Raw genomic sequence first — 20,513 nt, forward strand, 5'->3', positions numbered from 1 at the left:
AACAAGCAACAGGTGGAAATTGAAGAATTACTACCTGTCATTTCCTTACCGCCTGGTATGAAATTAGTGTGGGCTAAAAATACCATGACATTCTCCCGGGCTGAGCCGGTCCTGGGCTGAACCGAATGTCACTCCTACTGTTATTGTTTTTGCCCTCCCATCAGTCTGTTCTCCTAGTCCTTTGCTGTTGATGTGTGGACACATTGTTGATGTGTTGTCACTCTGTGGATAGTTTTCGGCAGATTGCTTTTTTTTTTATAACACAGCTCCTCAACCATGTCTAGTTTTATCCATCCATCGTGTCGACAGTGAGATGCTGGAACATAAGTACAAAGAAGGCTGTTTTTATTGTGTGGGTGGCTGTGTTTGTGGGTGTGGGTGTGGGTGTGGGTGTGGGTGTGGGTGTGTGGGGGTGTGTGTGTGTGTGCGTATGCGTGTGCGTGTGCGTGTGGGAGACAGAGGGAGGATGTGGTGCTGCAAGGCAGTGGACTGTGAACTTGTTGCAGATGAGTGGGCTGTGATTGCCATGGACTCCCCCTCCTCTGCTCTGGGCTGCAGGGCAGTTTGAGCTCACTGCCTCTGTCTGCACCAGACCACCGCAGCACCAGATCACCTCACTCATTCACACCGCAGCACCAGACCACCTCACTCATTCACACCGCAGCACCACACCACCTCACTCATTCACACCGCAGCACAAGCACCACACCACCTCACTCATTCACACCGCAGCACCACCCCACCTCACTCATTCACACCACAGCACCAGCACCAGGCCACCTCACTCATTCACACCCCTGTGGCACTGCCCACTCTTCTTCTCTTTATTCCTCCCTCCCCTGTTTCCTGCTTCTCTCTCTCATCTCCGTCATTCTGTATTTTCCCCCCACTTTTTATCCTTCTGCCCACTGCATTTCTGTCTCCGCCATCTCATCTCCCAATCTTGTTTCTTCTGCCGTTCCCCCAGTCGTATTTATCCCCGCCTCCTTTCTCTCTTTGCCCTTTTCTGTGTCTTCTGCCTCTCTTCTGTCTCTCTTACCCTCTCTCTCCCTCTCTTCTCCCTCCTTAAATCTTTCCCTGTGTGTTTTCCTCCCTCCTTCCCTGCTGCCGCTGATGGCTGTATTAGGAGCTGCGCCGGAGGCTTTTCTGAGTGTAGCCAGGCTGTCCGTCATGTGGCTGCCGCACAAGCGCTGCTGCCGCTGCACATTACTGTGTTCTCTCTCTCCCAGAGCTGCGGTAGAGGAGTGTGTTCTCTCTCTCCCAGAGCTATGATAGAGGTGTGTGTTCTCTCTCTCCCAGAGCTGCGGTAGAGGAGTGTGTTCTCTCTCTCCCAGAGCTATGATAGAGGTGTGTGTTCTCTCTCTCCCAGAGCTGCGGTAGAGGAGTGTGTGTTCTCTCTCTCCCAGAGCTGCGGTAGAGGAGTGTGTGTTCTCTCTCTCCCAGAGCCGCGGTAGAGGAGTGTGTTCTCTCTCTCCCAGAGCTATGATAGAGGAGTGTATCCCCCCCCCTTTCCTAGCGCTACAGTAGATGGTTGAAGTCTTTGCTCCAGAGCTGCGGTAGAGGAGTGTGTTCTCTCTCTCCTAGAGCCGCGGTACAGGAGTGTATCCCTCCTCCTTTCCTAGCGCTACAGTAGATGGTTGAAGTATTTGCTCCAGAGCTGCTGTAGATTGATCTGTTGTTGTTGTTGTCTGCTACAGATGGTTCTGTTCCAAGGCACGTATGTTAGCTGTCACTGAATCTGCCTTGGTGGTAATTACAGCTTTTGCGGTATGTTTATGCCATTTTCAGTCAGAACTTTTAGGCAATATTTTAGGACTCTTTGGTCTGTGTACCTGTCAGCAGATCTCTCCAGAAATGTCAATAGTGTTTTTGAAGCATGTTTTATGAATGCCAAAAAAAAGCTCCCCTACTCCGTTCCCCTGGAGTTGAAGGCGTCACATAAAGTGTTGTCAGTTTTGTTTACACTCCCCAGACACCAGTGAGGAGAGCCTGTTTGTTCAGGCTGACAGCTCCACGAGCCCAGTGTTCTGGAGGGAAGAGAAGAACACACTGCTGGTTCTATGGAACAATGAATGTGCATTTAGAGGCTTTGCGTCAGGCAGTACACAGGTAGCAAGTGAAAACCAGTCAGGGGAAAGTAGCCTGTATCTAGTGGCCTCCAGTGGTGCTAATGAACCCCCCCCCCCCAACTACATCCAACCACCAGCCTCTACAGAGGGCATTGGGCTATTCTGTTGACACCCCCCAACTACGACCCCCCCAGCCTGTCCATGCTGAGAGTCACTCACCTCAGGAGCACCATGCTGTCCCCCTGTAAGGCCACCCCCTGAGGATTATACCCAGCTTATGATGAAGCTTAGCTGGGCTCAGGAGAGGGGCCTGGGCCTCCATGAGGCTGGGGGTGGATGGTTAGTCATATCCACTGGTCTGTAGTGGCTCAAAGGCCCACCACTGGCCCCACACTCCATCACATTCACCAGGCCTCAGCGAGATCCAGCGGCAAAAGAGACAAACATGCTTAATCAGCTTTGCGCTGACTTCAGACACCAGGGTGTATCAGCCAGGTCAGACACACTGTGTGTGTGTGTGTGTGTGTGTGTGTGTGTGTGTGTGTGTGTGTGTGTGTGTGGCTATGAGTAACCCTCTGAGAGTGTGTGTGTGTGCGACTCTGTGAGAGTGCGAGGAGGATGGGATAATAGCTCAGAGAACATTATAATCCTCTTCTGATTCCATGTGTCGGCCGCTGGGATAAGTGATTAAATGGAAAATCCATTATGACTGACTCTCTCCCCGGTCTCGACGACATTCCAAGGAGCCTAATTTCAGGAGACGCAGACAGCAAGCAAGATACAGTTTCTCCTCCTCTGCCACTCTTAAGATTGTCTCTACCTTAGAGCTTGTTCTTCAGTGAACCGTAGCGTTAAGAGACGTTAAGGCTCATTACCTCTGCCAAAGCAAGCCCAGGATTGCTGTTGGAGTTTTGTTTTGCTCACAAAATGGTGGCAGGCAAGCAAGCAATCCAGTGCTGCAGATCTTCTCAGCCGGGAGAGAGACTCGCACAGAACCATCTCCAGCTGTATCATGATCAGCATCATGTTAGAGCCTAAAGCTAGAGCTATCTGTGCCAGAACTCTCTCTGCTTTAAATCGGCTAAAAAAATCCTGTTTTTTTTTTTTTTAAAATTAATTAAATTACTCACATCTGGACTTCCTGCTGGTTTTTTTTTCTCCTCCTCTGTCTCTTGCTGTTTCTCTCTTTCCTATCTGCCCTGAGTTCTGAGCGGTGGTCCTGGCTCTGTTGTTTGAAAGCAGCACCTTGAATCTGAAGCAGCAGCTTCACCCTGCCTCAGGTCTGCAGCCGAGTAGACGCATCAGCATTTCAACAGCAGAAAGCCAGCATGCTTCCTCTGGGCTGAATCATTTTTTATTATTATTATTATTGTGTTCCTCAGCACTTTCACCCTGCAGATAATGAGACGGCTAACACTAACGTCAGGCGGAAAGCGACCGGCGGCGGAGAAAGAAGCCCTGAGGGGGAGCAACACATTTAGAGCCGCAGCGTGGCAGTCGCACATTAACACCAGCGTAGTGCAGGAAACTGGCAGTAATGGAGTTAATGTGTTCACATGCATATATAAAATTCGCCTTGTGAGATATGGTGGCTGTGGGGTGCAGGACAGAGATTGATTTTCCCCTTCCTCTTCTCCAATAGATGACTTCCTCTTGGCTTATCCCTCTGTGACTTATGCATGAGGGGGTCTTGATTTTTCTCTCTCTCTCTCTCTTGCTAAAAAAAAAATTCATCCTTGGATTAAATTTCAACACGTCTCTTCTGCTTCAAGTAGCAGGGGGTTTATGGCGTGACCAGAATTTGCTTTTTTAATTTGTGGTTTGGGTTACAGCCCAGAGAACTGAATGATGTCACAAGTCACAACCAGGCCTTAATTAGCGCCACTGTCGGCTGCAAATACTTATTTCAAGGACTAAAGTTTGGCGTCATTCTAGACATTTAACTGCAGCTATTTGGGATACTGAATGCTTGGCCTTTATCTCATAGCAGCCATGTTTTGTAGGGAAGATTTTGGTGAACGCACTGACCGAAGCTGATGATGCATGTGTTCTCTTTAAGACCATAAATCTCAAGCAGTTTTGCTGAATATCTTGTCAGCTGTAATTTGTTTTACAAGTTGCTGGCTAATAGGAAATGCTAATCATAGGTTTGCATATTCACACGCACGTACAAACAATATATTTTCAGATCTCAGTGGATTAACTACAAGATCCTGGCAAAACAACCAAAAAGGGAAAAGTCACTAGACGCTGGTGAAACAGCTAACTGCATGGCTATTTGTTCAGCTACTGATGAAACAACAAAACTATGTATTAACCTTATGTGTCCCTCAATCTCCTATGATGGGCCAGGAAACTCATCTCTCTATCTTTATCAGTTAGTCATGTAAAAACAACAAGCACACGTCTCGTCCCCATCTCTAGCCTTTCGTCTCCAGTAGAATCAAAGCTCTATTCCCACGCTCACAGTCTCAAGCACCTCAGACACACTCTACTTCCGTTCCCAAACACAGTGGCCAAGAGACTGCTCTGATTGGCATGCCAGACACACCAAGGCACACACACACACACACACACACTGACTCACACCTCCTCTTCAAAAGAATTTACTCTAATCACAGACAACAGCGGGGATGATGAACGCTTGCTGTTCTTTGATATAATAAATATAGAAATCAATTGAATTGTATCTCTGGTATCTCTCTAATCTAATCCTAAAATGTTTTCATCAATACATAAGTCAGTGTGAGCCTGTTTTGTTTTGGGTGTTTTTTTATCTGGCGAAGAGAGACGAAAATCTCTCAGCATGCCTTCTAAAGCTCCTCAGCAACTCAAAAACATCGAGACGACAGGCCCCAAAAAAACCCAAAATAAGGTTTTAAAGTCAGTCAGTTGGAGTTTGTCAGAAGCCTCTGTGTTTGAAGGAGAGATGGGTATCTGTGCTGGGTGCATACCGTCACCATCACGTCTTCTCTGAGTCATGTTGTCTTGACGATATGATGGTGCATCTGAAGCAGATGGTTCAGGGCTGTCTTTCATGCCTGTCAGCCCATTTCATCACATTAGAGATGTCTGATTAGCGCTGTTAATATGAACACTTCCTAATGTCTCTCTCTCTCTCTCTCTCTCTCTCCAGATCAGTGGCTGCAGGCCTGAACTCTCCTGCAAAGACCAACTCCATGGAAAAAAAGCTTCATATAAAAAGCAAAGAACTACAAGAAACACAAGACAAATGTCACAAGGTATGATTGAATTGTGTGTGTGTATCTGTGTGTGTTCAGTTTTCCTTGGTGACAGCTTTGGCCATTTTTCCTCCATTAAAATTGTTAATACATTATTAACCTCCACAGTTAAGAAGAAGTTCATTAATGGGGTCTTCAACCTGACTGACTCTCACAGCAGGCATCTTATCTCGTTAGCCAGCTTTAATTAATTGCCTTTGTTAATTAATTTAACGAGCCTGGCATTTATTTTTTTATTTTTTTTTAACTCGAGTTGTCTTGTCATCTGGGTTTGAGAGCGAGGCTGTAAAAAGCATTTAGATTGGGTGCTTGTGTTTGTGGCCTACCAGATGGAGCAGGAGATTTCGCGGTTTCAGCGTAAGATGACAGACCTGGAGTCGGTCCTTCAGCAGAAGGATGTGGAGCTCAAGGCCTCCGAGACCCAGCGCAGCATCCTGGAGCAGGACCTCGCCACCTACATCACAGAATGCAGCGTGAGTGAGAGAGTGTGTGTGTGAGCACCCACACCCCGACCTCATGCCGTTCTTTTGAGGTCGCACAGGGTGCACCGCCACACGTGTCCGTCTACTGCACAGCAATGTAAAGGATGTCAGGAATACTTTTACATTGCTTCTCTCGGCTCAAGGACAGTATGTGGGCAAAAAAATCTTCAAGAACTACTGATGTAGAACTTTGAACTTCTTTGTAATGTGTGTGTGTGTGTGTGTGTGTGTGTGTGTGTGTGTGTGTGTGTGTGTGTGTGTGTGTGTGTGTGTGTGTATAGAGTCTGAAGCGCAGCTTGGAGGCTGCGCGGGTGGAGGTCTCTCAAGAGGATGACAAGGCTCTGCAGCTGCTACATGACATCCGTGAGCAGAGCAGCAAGCTGCAGGAGATCAAGGAGCAGGTGCTGACCCTTACACACTTAATACACACACACACACACACACACACACACACACACACACACACACACACACACACACACACACACACAAAAACAGTGTCTAACCTAGCTCAGATCACTACATTTTTTACCTTGATGGAACTTTTTTACCACCTAAACAGACTCATATTGGCATATTATTGGCATATTTACAGTTTTAAGAAACCGGTCTAACCAATTATCAGAACACAAAGCTTTCATACTTAGGGCAATATACATATATGTATACTACGTCATGCCTGTCCTTTACCCTACCTTTACCTTCACGTCAGATAGAATGGCATTGGCACTGCGTACCCAGCTAGCTTTCAGACATCGCAACACAACTTTTTCTTTTCTTTTTAATGTTTTATTTATAAATACATTGCATAGGAGAAGGTACTATTCTGCTGTCATGTAATGATGTCAGCAGTGCTTATATTCATAGGGTGATGCACAGATGGCTGGTCAGTATGTTACTCTAAAACCCTGACAGAATGATCAAGCCCTTCAACATAAAGCTTAACAATGTAGTTTGTTGCTTACCAGGATGTACAAAATGACCAAGCAAAACAGCAAACCAATCAGCATGCATGATTATGCATCATTCATAACATATACTACAGCATTAGCCCAACTGGTGACAGGCCTCAGGAATGACCATATCAGTGCTGATTAAGCCCTGAGTTTATCTAGGTAATCCCTGCCCATCCACTGCTGAATCTGATGGAGATCAATGCTAATCTCCTCACCTCAATTCCCCCTCAGGCTTTTTCTAAGTCCCCCTTCAGTTTGTCTTAATGCCACTCTCACAGCAAAATTACAAATACAACAAAATACTTGTCACCTCAGTCACAGCATAATACTGGAAAAAAGATATGATTCATTCTTGTAAGGTAAGCTAACATAGCTAACTGTTGTTGCTAGCCGAGCTAAGTATTTGCATCTGCTTCACTCTCGTTCTTCTGTAGACATCTCTGCCGAATACTTTATTGTAACCCCTTTACAGGCCTGCATCTTTGTTCATTTGTGTATTTGAAAGTTAGTCATAATGAATCTGTCCCGTCTGTAATGTTATGGTTTCACAGCGGTTATAGGTCTTCTCCAGTTATTCCCAACTATATTTGTTGGGAGGAGTAACCCGAAATGTCAGACTTTGGCTGCAAAGCCCGTTTTAAATTATCCAGGCATCATTTAGAGAGGACTGTGGGTGACGTCTTCAAATCAGTGGAATGGATTTTCTGCTCATTCCTTGAGTGGAACCAATTTGAATGGGCCTGGGGCCAACCCTACAACAGCATCACCTAGGCATATGCGCGCACACACACACGCACACACACTAAACCTTAAGTTCTTACGTCATCACACTGGATATGATCACATTCTGCGGCAACGGATCGATGGGGCTGAATCAGCTTTCACACAAGCGTTGTTATTTTGCCAGTAACTCTACCCTCTGACTTTGTTACTAGGCAATTTACAGGCAGGCAGACACACACACACACACACACACACACACACTCTCAAACGCACCTAGATATGACAATATAACAAACGCTGCTGTTGAAATATACACTGTCTCAGCGAAGATGGAATCTTCCATTGCATCTGTTCTTTTCCAAACTAACAAGGATTAGATTCACAGATTTTGTCCGGTATTATGTTCATGGTGTAAGGTAGACTGAGACTGCCTGCTGCAAGGCAGGTTCATTTATTGCTGCTATCTGTGGTTATCCTTCCCACCAAATATAGCATTCACATATTTTGGTACAGTTCTAGCTTCTGCATGTGCTCATTATATCTAGCATCTGATAGTAGTGGGACTGGGAAGGGAGTTGGGGTGGGGTGGGGGGGGTCGAGGGTGGCAAACTCTGAATGGTATGTAGATGCCGTCTGTGTGCTCGGGCATACTTGTCAGAGTGTGCAGACTGATACAGAATGGAGGTGAAAATGCCCAGTTTTAAAACTGGCATCTGAGCAAGTGCAGAGAAACTGCATATTCATGCTGAGACAGTTACTGCTGTGTTTGACTCTGCTGATATTTTACTTTATGGGGACATTTTTTTTTATATTACAGGATGTTATTTATCGAGCTGACTTTTTATCTAGCCCGTTATCTTTAATGTGATTGCATACATTTATGAGGCAGCGTTTAATTATAATTCTGCATGGTAAACGGATGAAAAGAGGGTTTTGGGGGGGGTTTGAGAAGTTTATTCTTTTTGAGTTTGTGCTCTGCCCTTGAGACAGGAAGAGGCAGAGAGTGAGAGAAGAGGGGAGATGGAGGACTGACTCATTTTGTGCTTGAAGTCACTGTCTCCATCTCCACGGAAACCACAGGCATATGTGACGGTATCGCTCTCGGTGGGAAGGGGGCTCGAGGGTGGCAAACTCTGAGTGGCATGTGAATGCCTGCTGTCAGAACCGCTACGCAGATTTAAGACATCACTGCCTGCTTAGAGGAATCGTACACCTGTGCTGCAACTCAGTGCGATCCCTCAAACATTTCATATAAATACACACACACCCACACCCACACACACACAGCTACTTCAGTTTCTGGGCCATGTGTCATAGACACTCAGATGTCCCGCAGTCATAGCAACAGGAGGCGGTTTCTCGGCTTGGATCCTCCCCTTCGAAACGAACGCGCCTCTGCCGATCCACGTAGATCCATGACCGCTCCGCACTGATGCCGATCCACGCAGATCCATGGCCGCTCCGCACTGATGCACAGCAATCAATAGCAATCCAGTCGCAGCCTCGCCGCGCTCAGCCTTACCTGACCGCATCGACCCGCCAGAGATCAGTACTCTATGTTTAGCCCTCTGTTTGAATCGTTCACACACTCTCACTCACGCGCATACACACACATCCGCGGCCAGGGGGGTCTCCCCCACGTCCTCGTCACCGCCACCTCATTAGTTCGTTTTGGCTTCTAGAGAAGGCAGCCACTCACCAAAGAATATAACACCAACAAACACACACACACACACACACACACACACACACACACACACACACACACACACACACACACACACAAGGCGAGGGTTTTTATCCATGCCACTCCGTTCATTGGCAGCGATCACTCACTGAGCTGTATTTTTCAGCTCCAATCTCCGGTGGTGATGTATTTTTAATGAGAACCGCTTGCGCTAAGAAGCTCTGACCCACACACACACACAACCACACACACATACACACATACACACCCACACACTCAGGCTCACAACGTAGGGTGTGTTCCACAGTGAGTGAGGATCTCGCTGCATTGAGCTTACAGATGAGGAAGCTGGATATGCTCCAGTGAGCAGTGGCAGTGAGATGTTAGGAGGGGAGTATCTGGTTCCGTGCTGCGTAGCCAATCATGAGCCTGTGCATCCCTGCGCATACGAAGCAGCCTGCACAAGAGGAGCTCCATTTCAGTGCACAGAATGAAGTCGTTTTACCGGGAGAGCTGCAGATGACAGAGCTCATGGAGCTAGGATTTTTCAAGCGCAGCGGTATCTCGCCGCCGGGATTATGGTCTTAATGTTCTTCCAGACATTTCTCTTTTCAGGCCCTGAACTCCGTTCCTGTTCATGTTCAATTTCGCTTCCATTTTACATCCGTCTGCTTTTTATTTTTCTTTCTCAGTGTGACGGCTCCCTCTAAAACCTCTTAAAACCTCTATTTCCGCCCCGTCTCTTTCTGGCACACCTCACACATGCGGTATGCTCTCTCACACACTCACTCACACACACACGCTCTGTGGAGTGGCAGTGGTGCGCTTTAGCCCAGCGTGTTCCCAGGCCTGAGTGATTCTCTCTGCGGTCGCAGAGGTTTAGCGGCTGTGATCGATGCTGCGTTGGATGGGGCAGTGTGGCCCCCCCATTGAGACCCACTTTACTGCACCCTACCTGAGCTCTCTCTCTCACTGGATCAGGCCAGTGCCCACTCCTCTCTACCAGTCCAGTGCCCACTCCTCTCTACCAGTCCAGTGCCCACTCCTCTCTACCAGTCTAGTGCCCACTCCTCTCTACCAGTCTAGTGCCCACTCCTCTCTACCAGTCTAGTGCCCACTCCTCTCTACCAGTCTAGTGCCCACTCCTCTCTACCAGTCTAGTGCCCACTCCTCTCTACCAGTCTAGTGCCCACTCCTCTCTACCAGTCCAGTACCCACTCCTCTCTACCAGTCCAGTACCCACTCCTCTTTACCAGGCCAGTGCCCACTCCTCTCTACCAGGCCAGTGCCCACTCCTCTCTACCAGTCTACCAGCAGCCTCTGAATATATCTGGATGGCTCCTGTAACTGGAATGGTAAGACTTGGAATGGAAAGTGCCATGGTCTTGGGCCGAATTCCATTATTACTAGGCTCTAGTAATAATGCTGTGATGGCTGGAATGTGCTTGCAGTGAACGGACACTAAATAAACTCAGTACCGCAGTGCGATCTGTGATCTAAACTGGCCTCGTGTCTGTACGACCTTATTTTTGTACCGTTGACCATGTCTAAGAGATGTCACATGTTTTACTCCTCAGAGTCTAGTTGTGCGGAAGGGTTAGTCATAGGAGCGTTACAAGAACTACATCAGAGCCATAAATTGCTTGTGTGTGTGTGTTTGTGTGGTTGTGCCTGATATAATTATATAAATGTGGTGACGAAAAGCAAAGCAGCGGTTCAGACTGCTGTAGTCTGCACTTGAATGTGAATGAGCTGCTGTGATGTACAAGAGAAGGAGCGGCATGGCATTTGAAGATGCTTTGTGTGTGTGTGTGTGTGTGTGTGTGTGTGTGTGTGTGTGTGTGTGTGTGTGTGTGTGTGTGTGTGTGTGTGTGTGTGTGTGTGTGTGTGTGTGTGTGTGTGTGTGTGTGTGTGTGTGTGTGTGTGTGTGTGTGTGTGAGTGAAGCTTGACCTTTGCAAATGGGCCCTTGTAAGGCTGACCTCTCCACCGGTTTTATTGATTCGGGTATTTTTAGCCTCGCCGTTGAGTCACAGCAGCCAAGGCCGGCATTAATAAAAGAGGAAATCCACTTGACTCAGCTCCCTAGGAGCGACTTTTAGCTCGCGCTGTGCTTTTTTTGGGTTATTTATTGTTGTTTTTCAAAGCGTAGTGGAGCAGAGACTTCCTTTGTACTACCCCCTCATGTCACTCCACTGTGTGACTAACTCCGAACTTTCTCCTCTTTCGCTCCCCACTCCTCTCCTCTCCTTCTCCCCCCACGAGTCGTCCGTGGCAGTAATCTGTGAGTCAGTCAGTCAGTCAGTCAGTCAGTCACCGGCTGCGGTCCGAGGGGAGGGGAGTGGAGCTGAGGGGGGTGGGGGTGTTGTAGCGGAGTTGCGGAGGGGGGGGGGTGGGGTTGGTGCTGAGGGTTATTACAGGAAGGTGCCGTCGGTGCTCTAATTGAAGTTTTAATGAAAGGCTAATGATGAGTGATGTGAGCAAGGAGCCCCGGCTGCTCCTCTCAGCGCCCGCCCATCCTCTGCCCATCTCAGCGCCCGCTCATCCTCTGCCCATCAACCCAGCCTCAGCTCCTCCTCTGCCCATCAACCCAGCCTCAGTACTCTACCTCAAAGAGAAAAAAGAGAGACAGGAAGAACTCGGAGAGAGTGTATGGATCGCTAAGGTTTGTGGCAGAACGATTATCGCGTTGGTGTGATAATCTGGTGCGAAGATTGGATTCGAGGTTCCAGACAAAACTGATCTCATTTTGCTCTGCATCACCAGAGATGACGACGCCCCCAGAGGCTGAACACCGCGCTCCCTAGAGCCCCCAGTTCACAGGTCATTTGAGTTCATGTTGATGTTGGCCATGCCAGTCACATAACTACCATTCATTCGCCTCCATCTGAATATCAGAATCCCTGCTGCAGCATATTCAAAGCCTCCGGTGTGGCCTCACTACCAAGCATCATGTAATCACACTGAAACTTTCATCGCGCCTCGCGGCAACAACCTTAAACGCCGTGTAATCCGGATACAGCAGGGGCCGCTGCCCGCCTCAGCTGCCGTTAAATATGGATGCTATATATAAATATACGAGCGGCTCTTACAGTGCAATTAACATCTCTGTCTATGTCTGCTGTCTTCTGTGCACGCGTTTTCTGCCCTTTAAACTTGCGCGCAGTTAAAGGAGCTTGGGGTTTAATTGACTGACCTAACCCAACTTTAAGCTAGATAAGCCTGCAATGTAGCGACTTCAAATTAGACTTGTGCCGGCAACACGTCATGCTGGCTTTTACACTCTTGCCGAGCGCAGTCGTTCAGAGGGATTTGTTATGGACTGTTTGCGCTTGGAGGGGTTTTAGTCGAGTCTTAATACTTCGTGGAATAGTCCTTTTCGCTGCTTAGGCACATCTGTAGGTTTATTTTTTTGCTGTGACGTCTCGGTGGGTAATGTGATTCATGGATAAGTTTGTCCCTCTGTGCGTGCCATACCACAGGAGTACCACGCCCAGCTGGAGGAGATGCAGGTGACCGTCCGGCAGCTGGAGGAGGACTTGTCGGCAGCACGTCGCCGTAGCGACCTGTATGAGGCCGAGCTCCGTGAATCCCGGCTGACCAGCGAGGAGCTCAAGAGGAAGGCAGCAGACTACCAGCAGAGGATCCAGAAGGTCCGTCTATCTGCACGTCACTCTCTGCCCCTCTGTTTTTCTGTCTGTCTATCTGTCTGTCACTCTCTGTTTTTCTGTCTGTCTGTCTGCCTGTCTGTCTGTCTGTCACTCTCTGTTTTTTCTGTCTGTCTGTCTGTCCGTCACTCTCTGCCTCTCTGTTTTTCCGTCTGTCTGTCTGCCTGCCTGCCTGTCACTCTCTGTTTTTATGATTGAGACTGCAACTGTTTGAATAGGTGTCAGTCACTGATGCTGTTTCCGTCATGCTGTTATGTTTTAGGCTAAAGAGCAAGGCAGGTCAGATGTCGAGGAGCTGCTCACCAAGCTGGAAAAGGTGAGCAGAACTGGACTGCTTTCAGAACCTTGCCCTCCTGTTCTACAGGATGGATCCATTGCACATCAGCACTCTTTAAGAGCCCAGTTTGTATATCAGTCGAAATGCACTGAATACCATATTTAAGGTGAACTGCAGGGCATTATTGTAGATGTATGCTTAGCAAACACTGACTTGATTTTTGATAGGAGCTTGAACCCAAAACCTGTTTATCTTCTCCAAGGACAAGTTGTAATATCACATATCTTTAACTCTGAATCTTCAGTTTAGAGAGAGTATTCCACAATAATTGTGCTTTTCCAAGGTTTGCATCAAGTTTGAATGCCTGTGCCAAGTCACCAGAAATTGCGTGATGTAACTGTATGTTATATTACTATGTTACATGCAGCTGATATATAAGCAGTATAAAGGACCATATCATGTCAGCACTTTACCGGTTTTCTGGTTGATTTGCTCCAGAAGGGGTTTGCGTTGTTGGTCCTTGAGGAGCGTGTGTGTGTGTGTGTGTGTGAGAGAGTGTGTACGAATCATCATCGTTCGTTTGACTGATGTTTATCGCCCTGTGCTTCCAGACTAATGCTGAGCAGCAAGCGAAAATTCAAGAGCTCCAAGACAAACTCTCCAAGGTAACTGCCTTGATGTGTGTGTGTGTGTGTGTGTGTGTGTGTGTGCGCGTGCATGGGTGTGCATGCTTGTGTATGTGTGTGAGTGTGTGTGCTTATGCGTGGCTGTTTTGTGATGGGCAGTGTGTTTGTATGTGTTTAGGTGTGTTGTTGTGATGCATACAGTGCTAGCGTAATGGCTTTGTTTAATGAAGCGTAATGAATAGTCGGGCACGATCTGTTCTCAGTGAGGGACTAACACCCCCCCCCCCCTTTTTCCTCCTTCCCATCCCTCTCCTCTACCTGCTAATGGGACTCTTGAGAACACAGATACTGGCCTGACAGTGTGTGTGTGTGTGTGTGTGTGTGATAAAAGGTATCTTATTATGTGTGTGTTTCACTGTGTGTGTGCTGGGTGGAGAGAGTGTGCATGTGCAGATGAAAACTAGAGTGAATGATGGTTGTGTGTGTGAGAGACAGATCTGCAGCTTTCGGACTACGTGCAATGTTTTTTTATACCCAGCTCAAGGCCATCCTGCCCGGGAGGGGAGGGTGAGGCTGGCCGTCTGATTGTAAAACTCACACACTCGTCCGGCTTTAATCAAGATGACGTGTGTGTGTGTGTGTGTGTGCACTGTGCGGCGTAATTTCCCTACGGCCCTCTCAAAGCCACATTTCTCACTCAGCTCACTGACACTTTCAAAAAAATATATTACCGACGAACAGAAGACGTGTCTTTGCATTGCTCTATGTATCTACTAGCTATGAGCTAACTAGAATTGATAGGTCTGTGGTGGCCGTCTGTTGTGTAGTGTCTGTTTTTGATTTTGCTCAGGGATGTGCAGTGAGACAAGGCCAGCTTACATGGAGAGCTTATGCATGTACCTCTGGGACACAGGCACACAGTCAGCTCTTGTCTCGGGTTTGCACGCATTGAAATCGTTTGATTAAGATCTACAAAAGGGAACAATGTCTTTATGCCACGAAGCCCTGAATAGTTCATTTTCATATCCTTCATTATCAGGTCTGCGTTCGTTTACCGCCACACTGGTTTTTGTTGTATCAAACATCCCCTCTAGACCTGTGACAGCTGCTGACAGTCATCATCACGGAGACTTGTACTGATGTGCTTTTGCTCTGACCTTTGACCTAGGCGGTGAAGGCGAGCACCGAGGCTACGGAGCTGTTGCAGAACATCCGGCAGGCCAAGGAGCGTCTGGAGCGCGAGCTGGAGCGCCTGCGCAGCAAGTCGGACCCCAGCGACACGCTGCGCAGACGCCTGCGAGAGACAGAGGCACGCACCCACGCATACACAACCACACGCTCAACACACTCATGCATATTCACACGCAAACACTTGCTCATGCATATTCACACGCAAACGCAACGTATGCATGCATACACACACAAACTCCACATAAGTAGCCATACAAACTCACTGACCGATCACTTTCATATCAACAGACAACACATACACCTGCAACCTCTGCAACACTGCATAAATTCATTGCAGAACATTCTACATAAGTGCATTACATTATAGTTGTTGTGTTATATTATGCTGTCGTTTTAGCGTACACCAACTCTGAAGATAAACTCAATTTACATTTGGACCATACATTTGCATTCAGTCTGTCATGATGGCTGCCATAACCATGGGTCCAACTTTGTGTGTGTGTGTTTAGGAGGGCAGAAAGACCCTAGAGAACCAGGTGAAGCGTCTGGAGATGGTGGAGCGCAGGGAGAACAAGCTGAAGGACGACATCCAGACCAAATCCCAGCAGATCCAGCAGATGGCTGACAAGATCCTGGTGAGGGAGAGAGCAGCAGGGATAAGTCGTCTTAGACTCTCCCACCCACCCACCCACCATCCACTCCCCCTCCCCCCGCCTGCTCTCGATCTGCTACCCCCCGACTGCCCCTTCTACCCTCCCGACTGCCCCTCTACCCTCCCGACTGCCCCTCTACCCTCTGTCATTCTCTCCCTCAGTCTCTTCCCCGAGTCTTTGTATCTGTCCTCTCCTACTTCTTCTATCCGCTCGTGTCATCAGCTTGCATTGGTCTATCTGGTCCTGCATCTCCCTCCTGTATCTCTCTCATTTCCCCCTTCTCTTTCTCTCCCTCCTTCCCTCTGCTTCCCGCTGTCTTCAGATTAGCACCCTCTCACATACGCACGCACACACACACACATTCACACACACACACACACACACACACACACTCATTCGCAGATGGGGCGAAATGGGATGTCCTGCTGATACACACGGGCACCCCCCTCGAATGGGTCTTCCCGTATGCTACTGGCAACACACACACACTCACACACACACACACACACCAGTCCTCCTTAGAGGGGACCTCCTGCCTTCTGCCACACACTCACACTGGTGCCTCAGCCTGCAGCCATGATGAACGGTCTCCGGTTCCACTCCCTCACCAACACCCAGCTCTTCAAAGCAAGTCGCCCGCTCTTCTCTCTCTCTCTCTGTCCCCTCTCAGGCCTTTTCTGAAACTCTGACGATCAACTTGGATCATTCCTACATGGCTTGGATCTTATCGTCTTCCTTGTTTGCCTACATTAGGAGGATGCTTTGGCTGATCTATGGAATATTTTGTGTGTGCGTGTGCGTGTTTTGTAGGAGCTGGAGGAGAACCTGAGGGAGGCTCAGACCACCACCCAGCGGATGGAGGCTCATCTTGTGCAGAAGGAGAGACACTATGAGGACAAGATCAAGGTAAGAGGCAGCCCTCCGTTCACTTCCCTCAACACAAGCCCTCACAGCGGACTGCACAGGGCTGCACAAACACCATGGGCAGGGACTTTGGAAATAACCAAGACAGACAGGAGACACTTAGAGTGTTGCCTAGGTTCTCTCAGGGAAAGTTCCAGAAACCCATTCTGGTGCTGTCTGTGTGTGCATGTCTGTGTGCGTGTCTGTGCGTGTGCGTGTGTGTGTGTGCCTGCAGGTTCTAGAGTCCCAGATGAAGGCAGACATGGCTGAAAAGGATAGCCTAGAGTCCAAACGGGCCCAGCAAGAGGATGAAGCCCGGGAGAAGTGCAAACTCATCAGCGAGCAGAAAGCGGTGAGTCGGCACTAATACACACACACACACACACACACACACACACACACACACACACACTTCTGAGGTACTTTACCTCCAGCTTAGTTGCTCTGTGTTCTTAATATACCGTCATGATTTACGATCACTCCCCCCTTTCTTCCTTTTTATCCTTTTAAAAACACGTCTTTTCTCTCTGCATGTTAGTCTTCACAAATATGCGTCTTGAACCCTCTGTTAGGAAATGAACTCGCTCCTTCTCTTCTCTTGTGATGGTCTGTAACAGGCTGTTAACCTAGCTAACCTGCTAGCCTAGCCTGGGCCTCAATTAGTCTCCTAAATCAACCTGACTCCTCAGTAGTCACTCAACTCAGCTTTGCCTGTTGACACCATCAAACTGAATGCTAACTACCACACCAACTCCTCAGCCCTGTGTAACATTGCGATGTCCTTCTCAATCCGCACTCTGCCTAAGAACGGATACTGTAGCTCCATCTATCTTTCTCTTCCCCCAAAAACACTTGTCTAAGAGGACTTTTGTTGGTGCGTGTTGGTGTTGGCCAAGCGCCTCGCTCCCCGCTCCCCTCCATCTGGCTTGCGTGCATTTTCGAGTGCAGATCTGCTGGACTGTTTATGGGTTTAGCGTTGTTTGTTTTCCTGGGCAGCAGACCTAGTTTGTGCTAAAGATTAGCTTTGTCATGGGGGGGGGGGGGCTTTAAGGCTCTGTGTTAATTTGTGTGTGTGTGTGCTTTATAAAATTGGGCCTTTAGCTGGTGATCTGGTTAGCGGGATGGACAAGTTAAGACAGCTTTAGGAGCAAGAAAAAAAAGATTTATGCATTCTCATTTGTGCCTGTGGTAGAATTTGACCCACAGGCCTAATCAATTGTTCAGCTCAATTAGCACAGATTGCAAACACTGACCCCTGTGCATTCATAGAAACAGAGTTATGTTCATTATTACCAGACATGGGCTTCGTTTTACCGACTTGTACAGCCCAGGCCTCAGCAGGCTAAATATTTTAAGAACAGTTAGCTCCTTACTGCCATAATTAGCCTTTAAATAATGGATACTCTGCAGTGGAGGATTACAGTGTTTATTAGGAGATTTCTGTTTGGGTGTGTGGGTTTGTGTGTGTATGTCTGCACATTGTGTGTCTGTCTGTCTCTGTCTGTCTGTCTGTGTGTGTGTACCAGTATGAATCATTGTACTCTATTGTATGACACGTGAGACTAGTCTATGTGCATTACTAGCTCAGGCCTGAGTTTGTATAGAGGGAGGATAATGAGCCTTGTTCCTTTTGCTTCGGCTCTCTTCTGCAGACCATCAATGCCATGGACTCCAAGATGAAGAACCTGGAGCAGCGTATCGCTGAGCTCTCCGAGGCCAACAAGCTAGCTGCCAACAGCAGCATCTACACCCAGAAGAACATGTGAGTCTCTCTCCACCTCTCCTTTCCTCTTAAAGCCTTCCCTAAACTTCCTCTCAGACCCTAACACCACCCTACTTCTGGATAAAGGCCAGCCCTGAACCTGTTAACTAAACCAAATTGCCCTCATTAACCCATAAGGCAGCATGTTGCTAAGATACTGCTTGGCCATCGTAAAATATTATATGCACGCATTGAAAATCGAGCGACCAGTGCTCACAGCAATTTCTTCGGCCAATGCTTTTACCTAATGCAATTTATAGTGCAGTAAAGGAATGTGTTTTATCAGTGATGGTGCTTCTTGGGAATACAGCCTCTGACCTCAGCGCCGTTACTGCCATGTTCTTCAGACGGACATCATATGCTGCCCATTTGGCAAAGCTTGAAGTTCCCCTCATCCACTCGCATATACCCTTCACCTCTCCCCAGCCTGGCTCCATCTCCAGGGCCATTAGAGCCGGCTGCTGTTAACCTTTGACCTTAATAGTCCGTCCGTCCGTCCCCCCCTCACGGCCAAGAGAGCAAGCAAGCCTCCCCGTCAATTAAACAGTCTTGTTCTCTCGTTCATCTTCACGATGCACTGACTCCCTGCATGGACGTAGTGGGCTTGTGTCTTTTTATGGAGGTAGTCATTAGAGGAGTGTGGCTGCCGCCCGCTGCTGCTGCTGCTACTGATACGTGGCTGGCGCTTCTCATGCAAGACGGAGTGTGACTGCACCTCCACTGCCAGGGCCATCTTTATGAGCTTGTCCCCCAGGGGAGCGCTTACGAGTGGAATCTCTTTGTTCATGAAAGCCGCACTGTGTGTGGGAGAGAGAGAGTGCGGGCCTTTATTGTGAGGAGTCGAGACTAGGGTGTGGGGTGTGTGTGTGTGTGTGTGGGGGGGGGGTGGTGTCATGAGCAATATGCTTTGGGGATCAGCGTTGCAGAGAATATGCAGAAATGGTTTTGTTATGAAATGTAGGTTGTCGAATAGATGTGTAAATGTTTTATTCTTCTCCCTGGATGACATTTGAAATCTGTATCTGTTTTCATTATTCGCTTCCTGTTTTGGTTGCAGTGAGTGAGCTGTATGTTTGTCTCTGTGCAGCACAGCGTGATGCAGACTTAACCATGTTCATGTTGTGAACGAAGGTGTTTGTGGGTTGTTCTTCTGAAAGTTCCCTATTCATTTACGTGCTTGTAGATGACTGCCACAGACTTCAATGTAAGCCATGATTTAGTGATAATGAGATGCTGTGTGCATGTGTTTGGAATGTCTGTGTGTGTGTGTGTGTGTGTGTGTGTGTGTGTGTGTGTGTGTGTGTGTGTGTGTCTGTGCCTGTGTGCCTGCAGGAAAGCCCAGGAGGAGATGATCTCGGAGCTGCGGCAGCAGAAGTTCTACCTGGAGTCCCAGGCGGGGAAGCTGGAGGCCCAGAATGCCAAGCTGGAGGAGCACCTGGAGAAGATGACCCAGCAGGAACAGACCAAGAAGACACGACTCATCGAGCTGGAGACCAGGCTCAGAGAGGTGAGACCAGGCTCAGAGAGGTGAGAGGTGAGAGACCAGGCTCAGAGAGGTGAGGTGAGACCAGGCTCAGAGATCAGGCTCAGAGAGGTGAGAGACCAGGCTCAGAGAGGTGAGGTGAGACCAGGCTCAGAGACCAGGCTCAGAGATCAGGCTCAGAGAGGTGAGAGACCAGGCTCAGTGAGGTGAGAGACCAGGCTCAGAGACCAGGCTCAGTGAGGTGAGAGACCAGGCTCAGAGAGGTGTGAGACCAGGCTCAGTGAGGTGAGAGACAGTAAGAACAGTCTCTACATAATGAGGACATACATAAGGAGAAGCTGCATAGTTGGATAGATGGTCGGGTAAAGAGTGCGAGTGCACATGCTCAGTAGACCTTGAAGACTTTCCTAACGTGTGTGTATCTGTGTGTGTGAGAGAGAGGGCCATTAGTAGGAAAAGTGGCTTGCTCGTGGCACACGTCTTCATAGATAAATCTCTAAAGAATGAGTATAAGTGATATTAGGGGTGGGGGAAAAAATCGATTTTTCGATTTCTCTCGATTCTCTCTAGAACGATTCTGTCTCGATTCAGAAAAGTTCATAATCGATTTTTTAATAAAAAAAAAAAAAGAAAAGACATTTTTTTTTTTTTTTTTTTTTTTTTTTTTTTACACATTCATTTTGTGTTGAAATGCAAGCTGCATCAATTATTGCATTGTTCATAGAAAGTCATAATTGTGACAAGGACACACTTTTTCTCTAATAAAAAAATTGATCTGTTGATTTTCTATAAT

General features: G+C 48.0%; 1 protein-coding gene across 6 annotated transcripts in view; it reads left to right on the plus strand.

Moving 5' to 3' along the window:
* Positions 1-20,513, plus strand: part of cita (citron rho-interacting serine/threonine kinase a) — a 74,928-nt gene that overhangs the window by 30,531 nt on the left and 23,884 nt on the right. For all 6 annotated transcript variants that reach the window (XM_031577504.2, XM_031577506.2, XM_031577507.2 and 3 more), the window contains exons 11-22: positions 5,206-5,311; positions 5,641-5,784; positions 6,075-6,194; positions 12,640-12,810; positions 13,088-13,141; positions 13,714-13,767; positions 14,897-15,037; positions 15,429-15,554; positions 16,383-16,478; positions 16,711-16,827; positions 18,128-18,237; positions 19,570-19,744. In XM_031577504.2, coding sequence (XP_031433364.1) covers positions 5,206-5,311; positions 5,641-5,784; positions 6,075-6,194; positions 12,640-12,810; positions 13,088-13,141; positions 13,714-13,767; positions 14,897-15,037; positions 15,429-15,554; positions 16,383-16,478; positions 16,711-16,827; positions 18,128-18,237; positions 19,570-19,744 — 1,414 coding nt within the window. The remainder of the gene's footprint in view (positions 1-5,205; positions 5,312-5,640; positions 5,785-6,074; positions 6,195-12,639; positions 12,811-13,087; positions 13,142-13,713; positions 13,768-14,896; positions 15,038-15,428; positions 15,555-16,382; positions 16,479-16,710; positions 16,828-18,127; positions 18,238-19,569; positions 19,745-20,513) is intronic.

This window comes from Clupea harengus, chromosome 12, assembly GCF_900700415.2.
Source record: "Clupea harengus chromosome 12, Ch_v2.0.2, whole genome shotgun sequence".
Classification (NCBI taxonomy): domain Eukaryota; kingdom Metazoa; phylum Chordata; class Actinopteri; order Clupeiformes; family Clupeidae; genus Clupea; species Clupea harengus.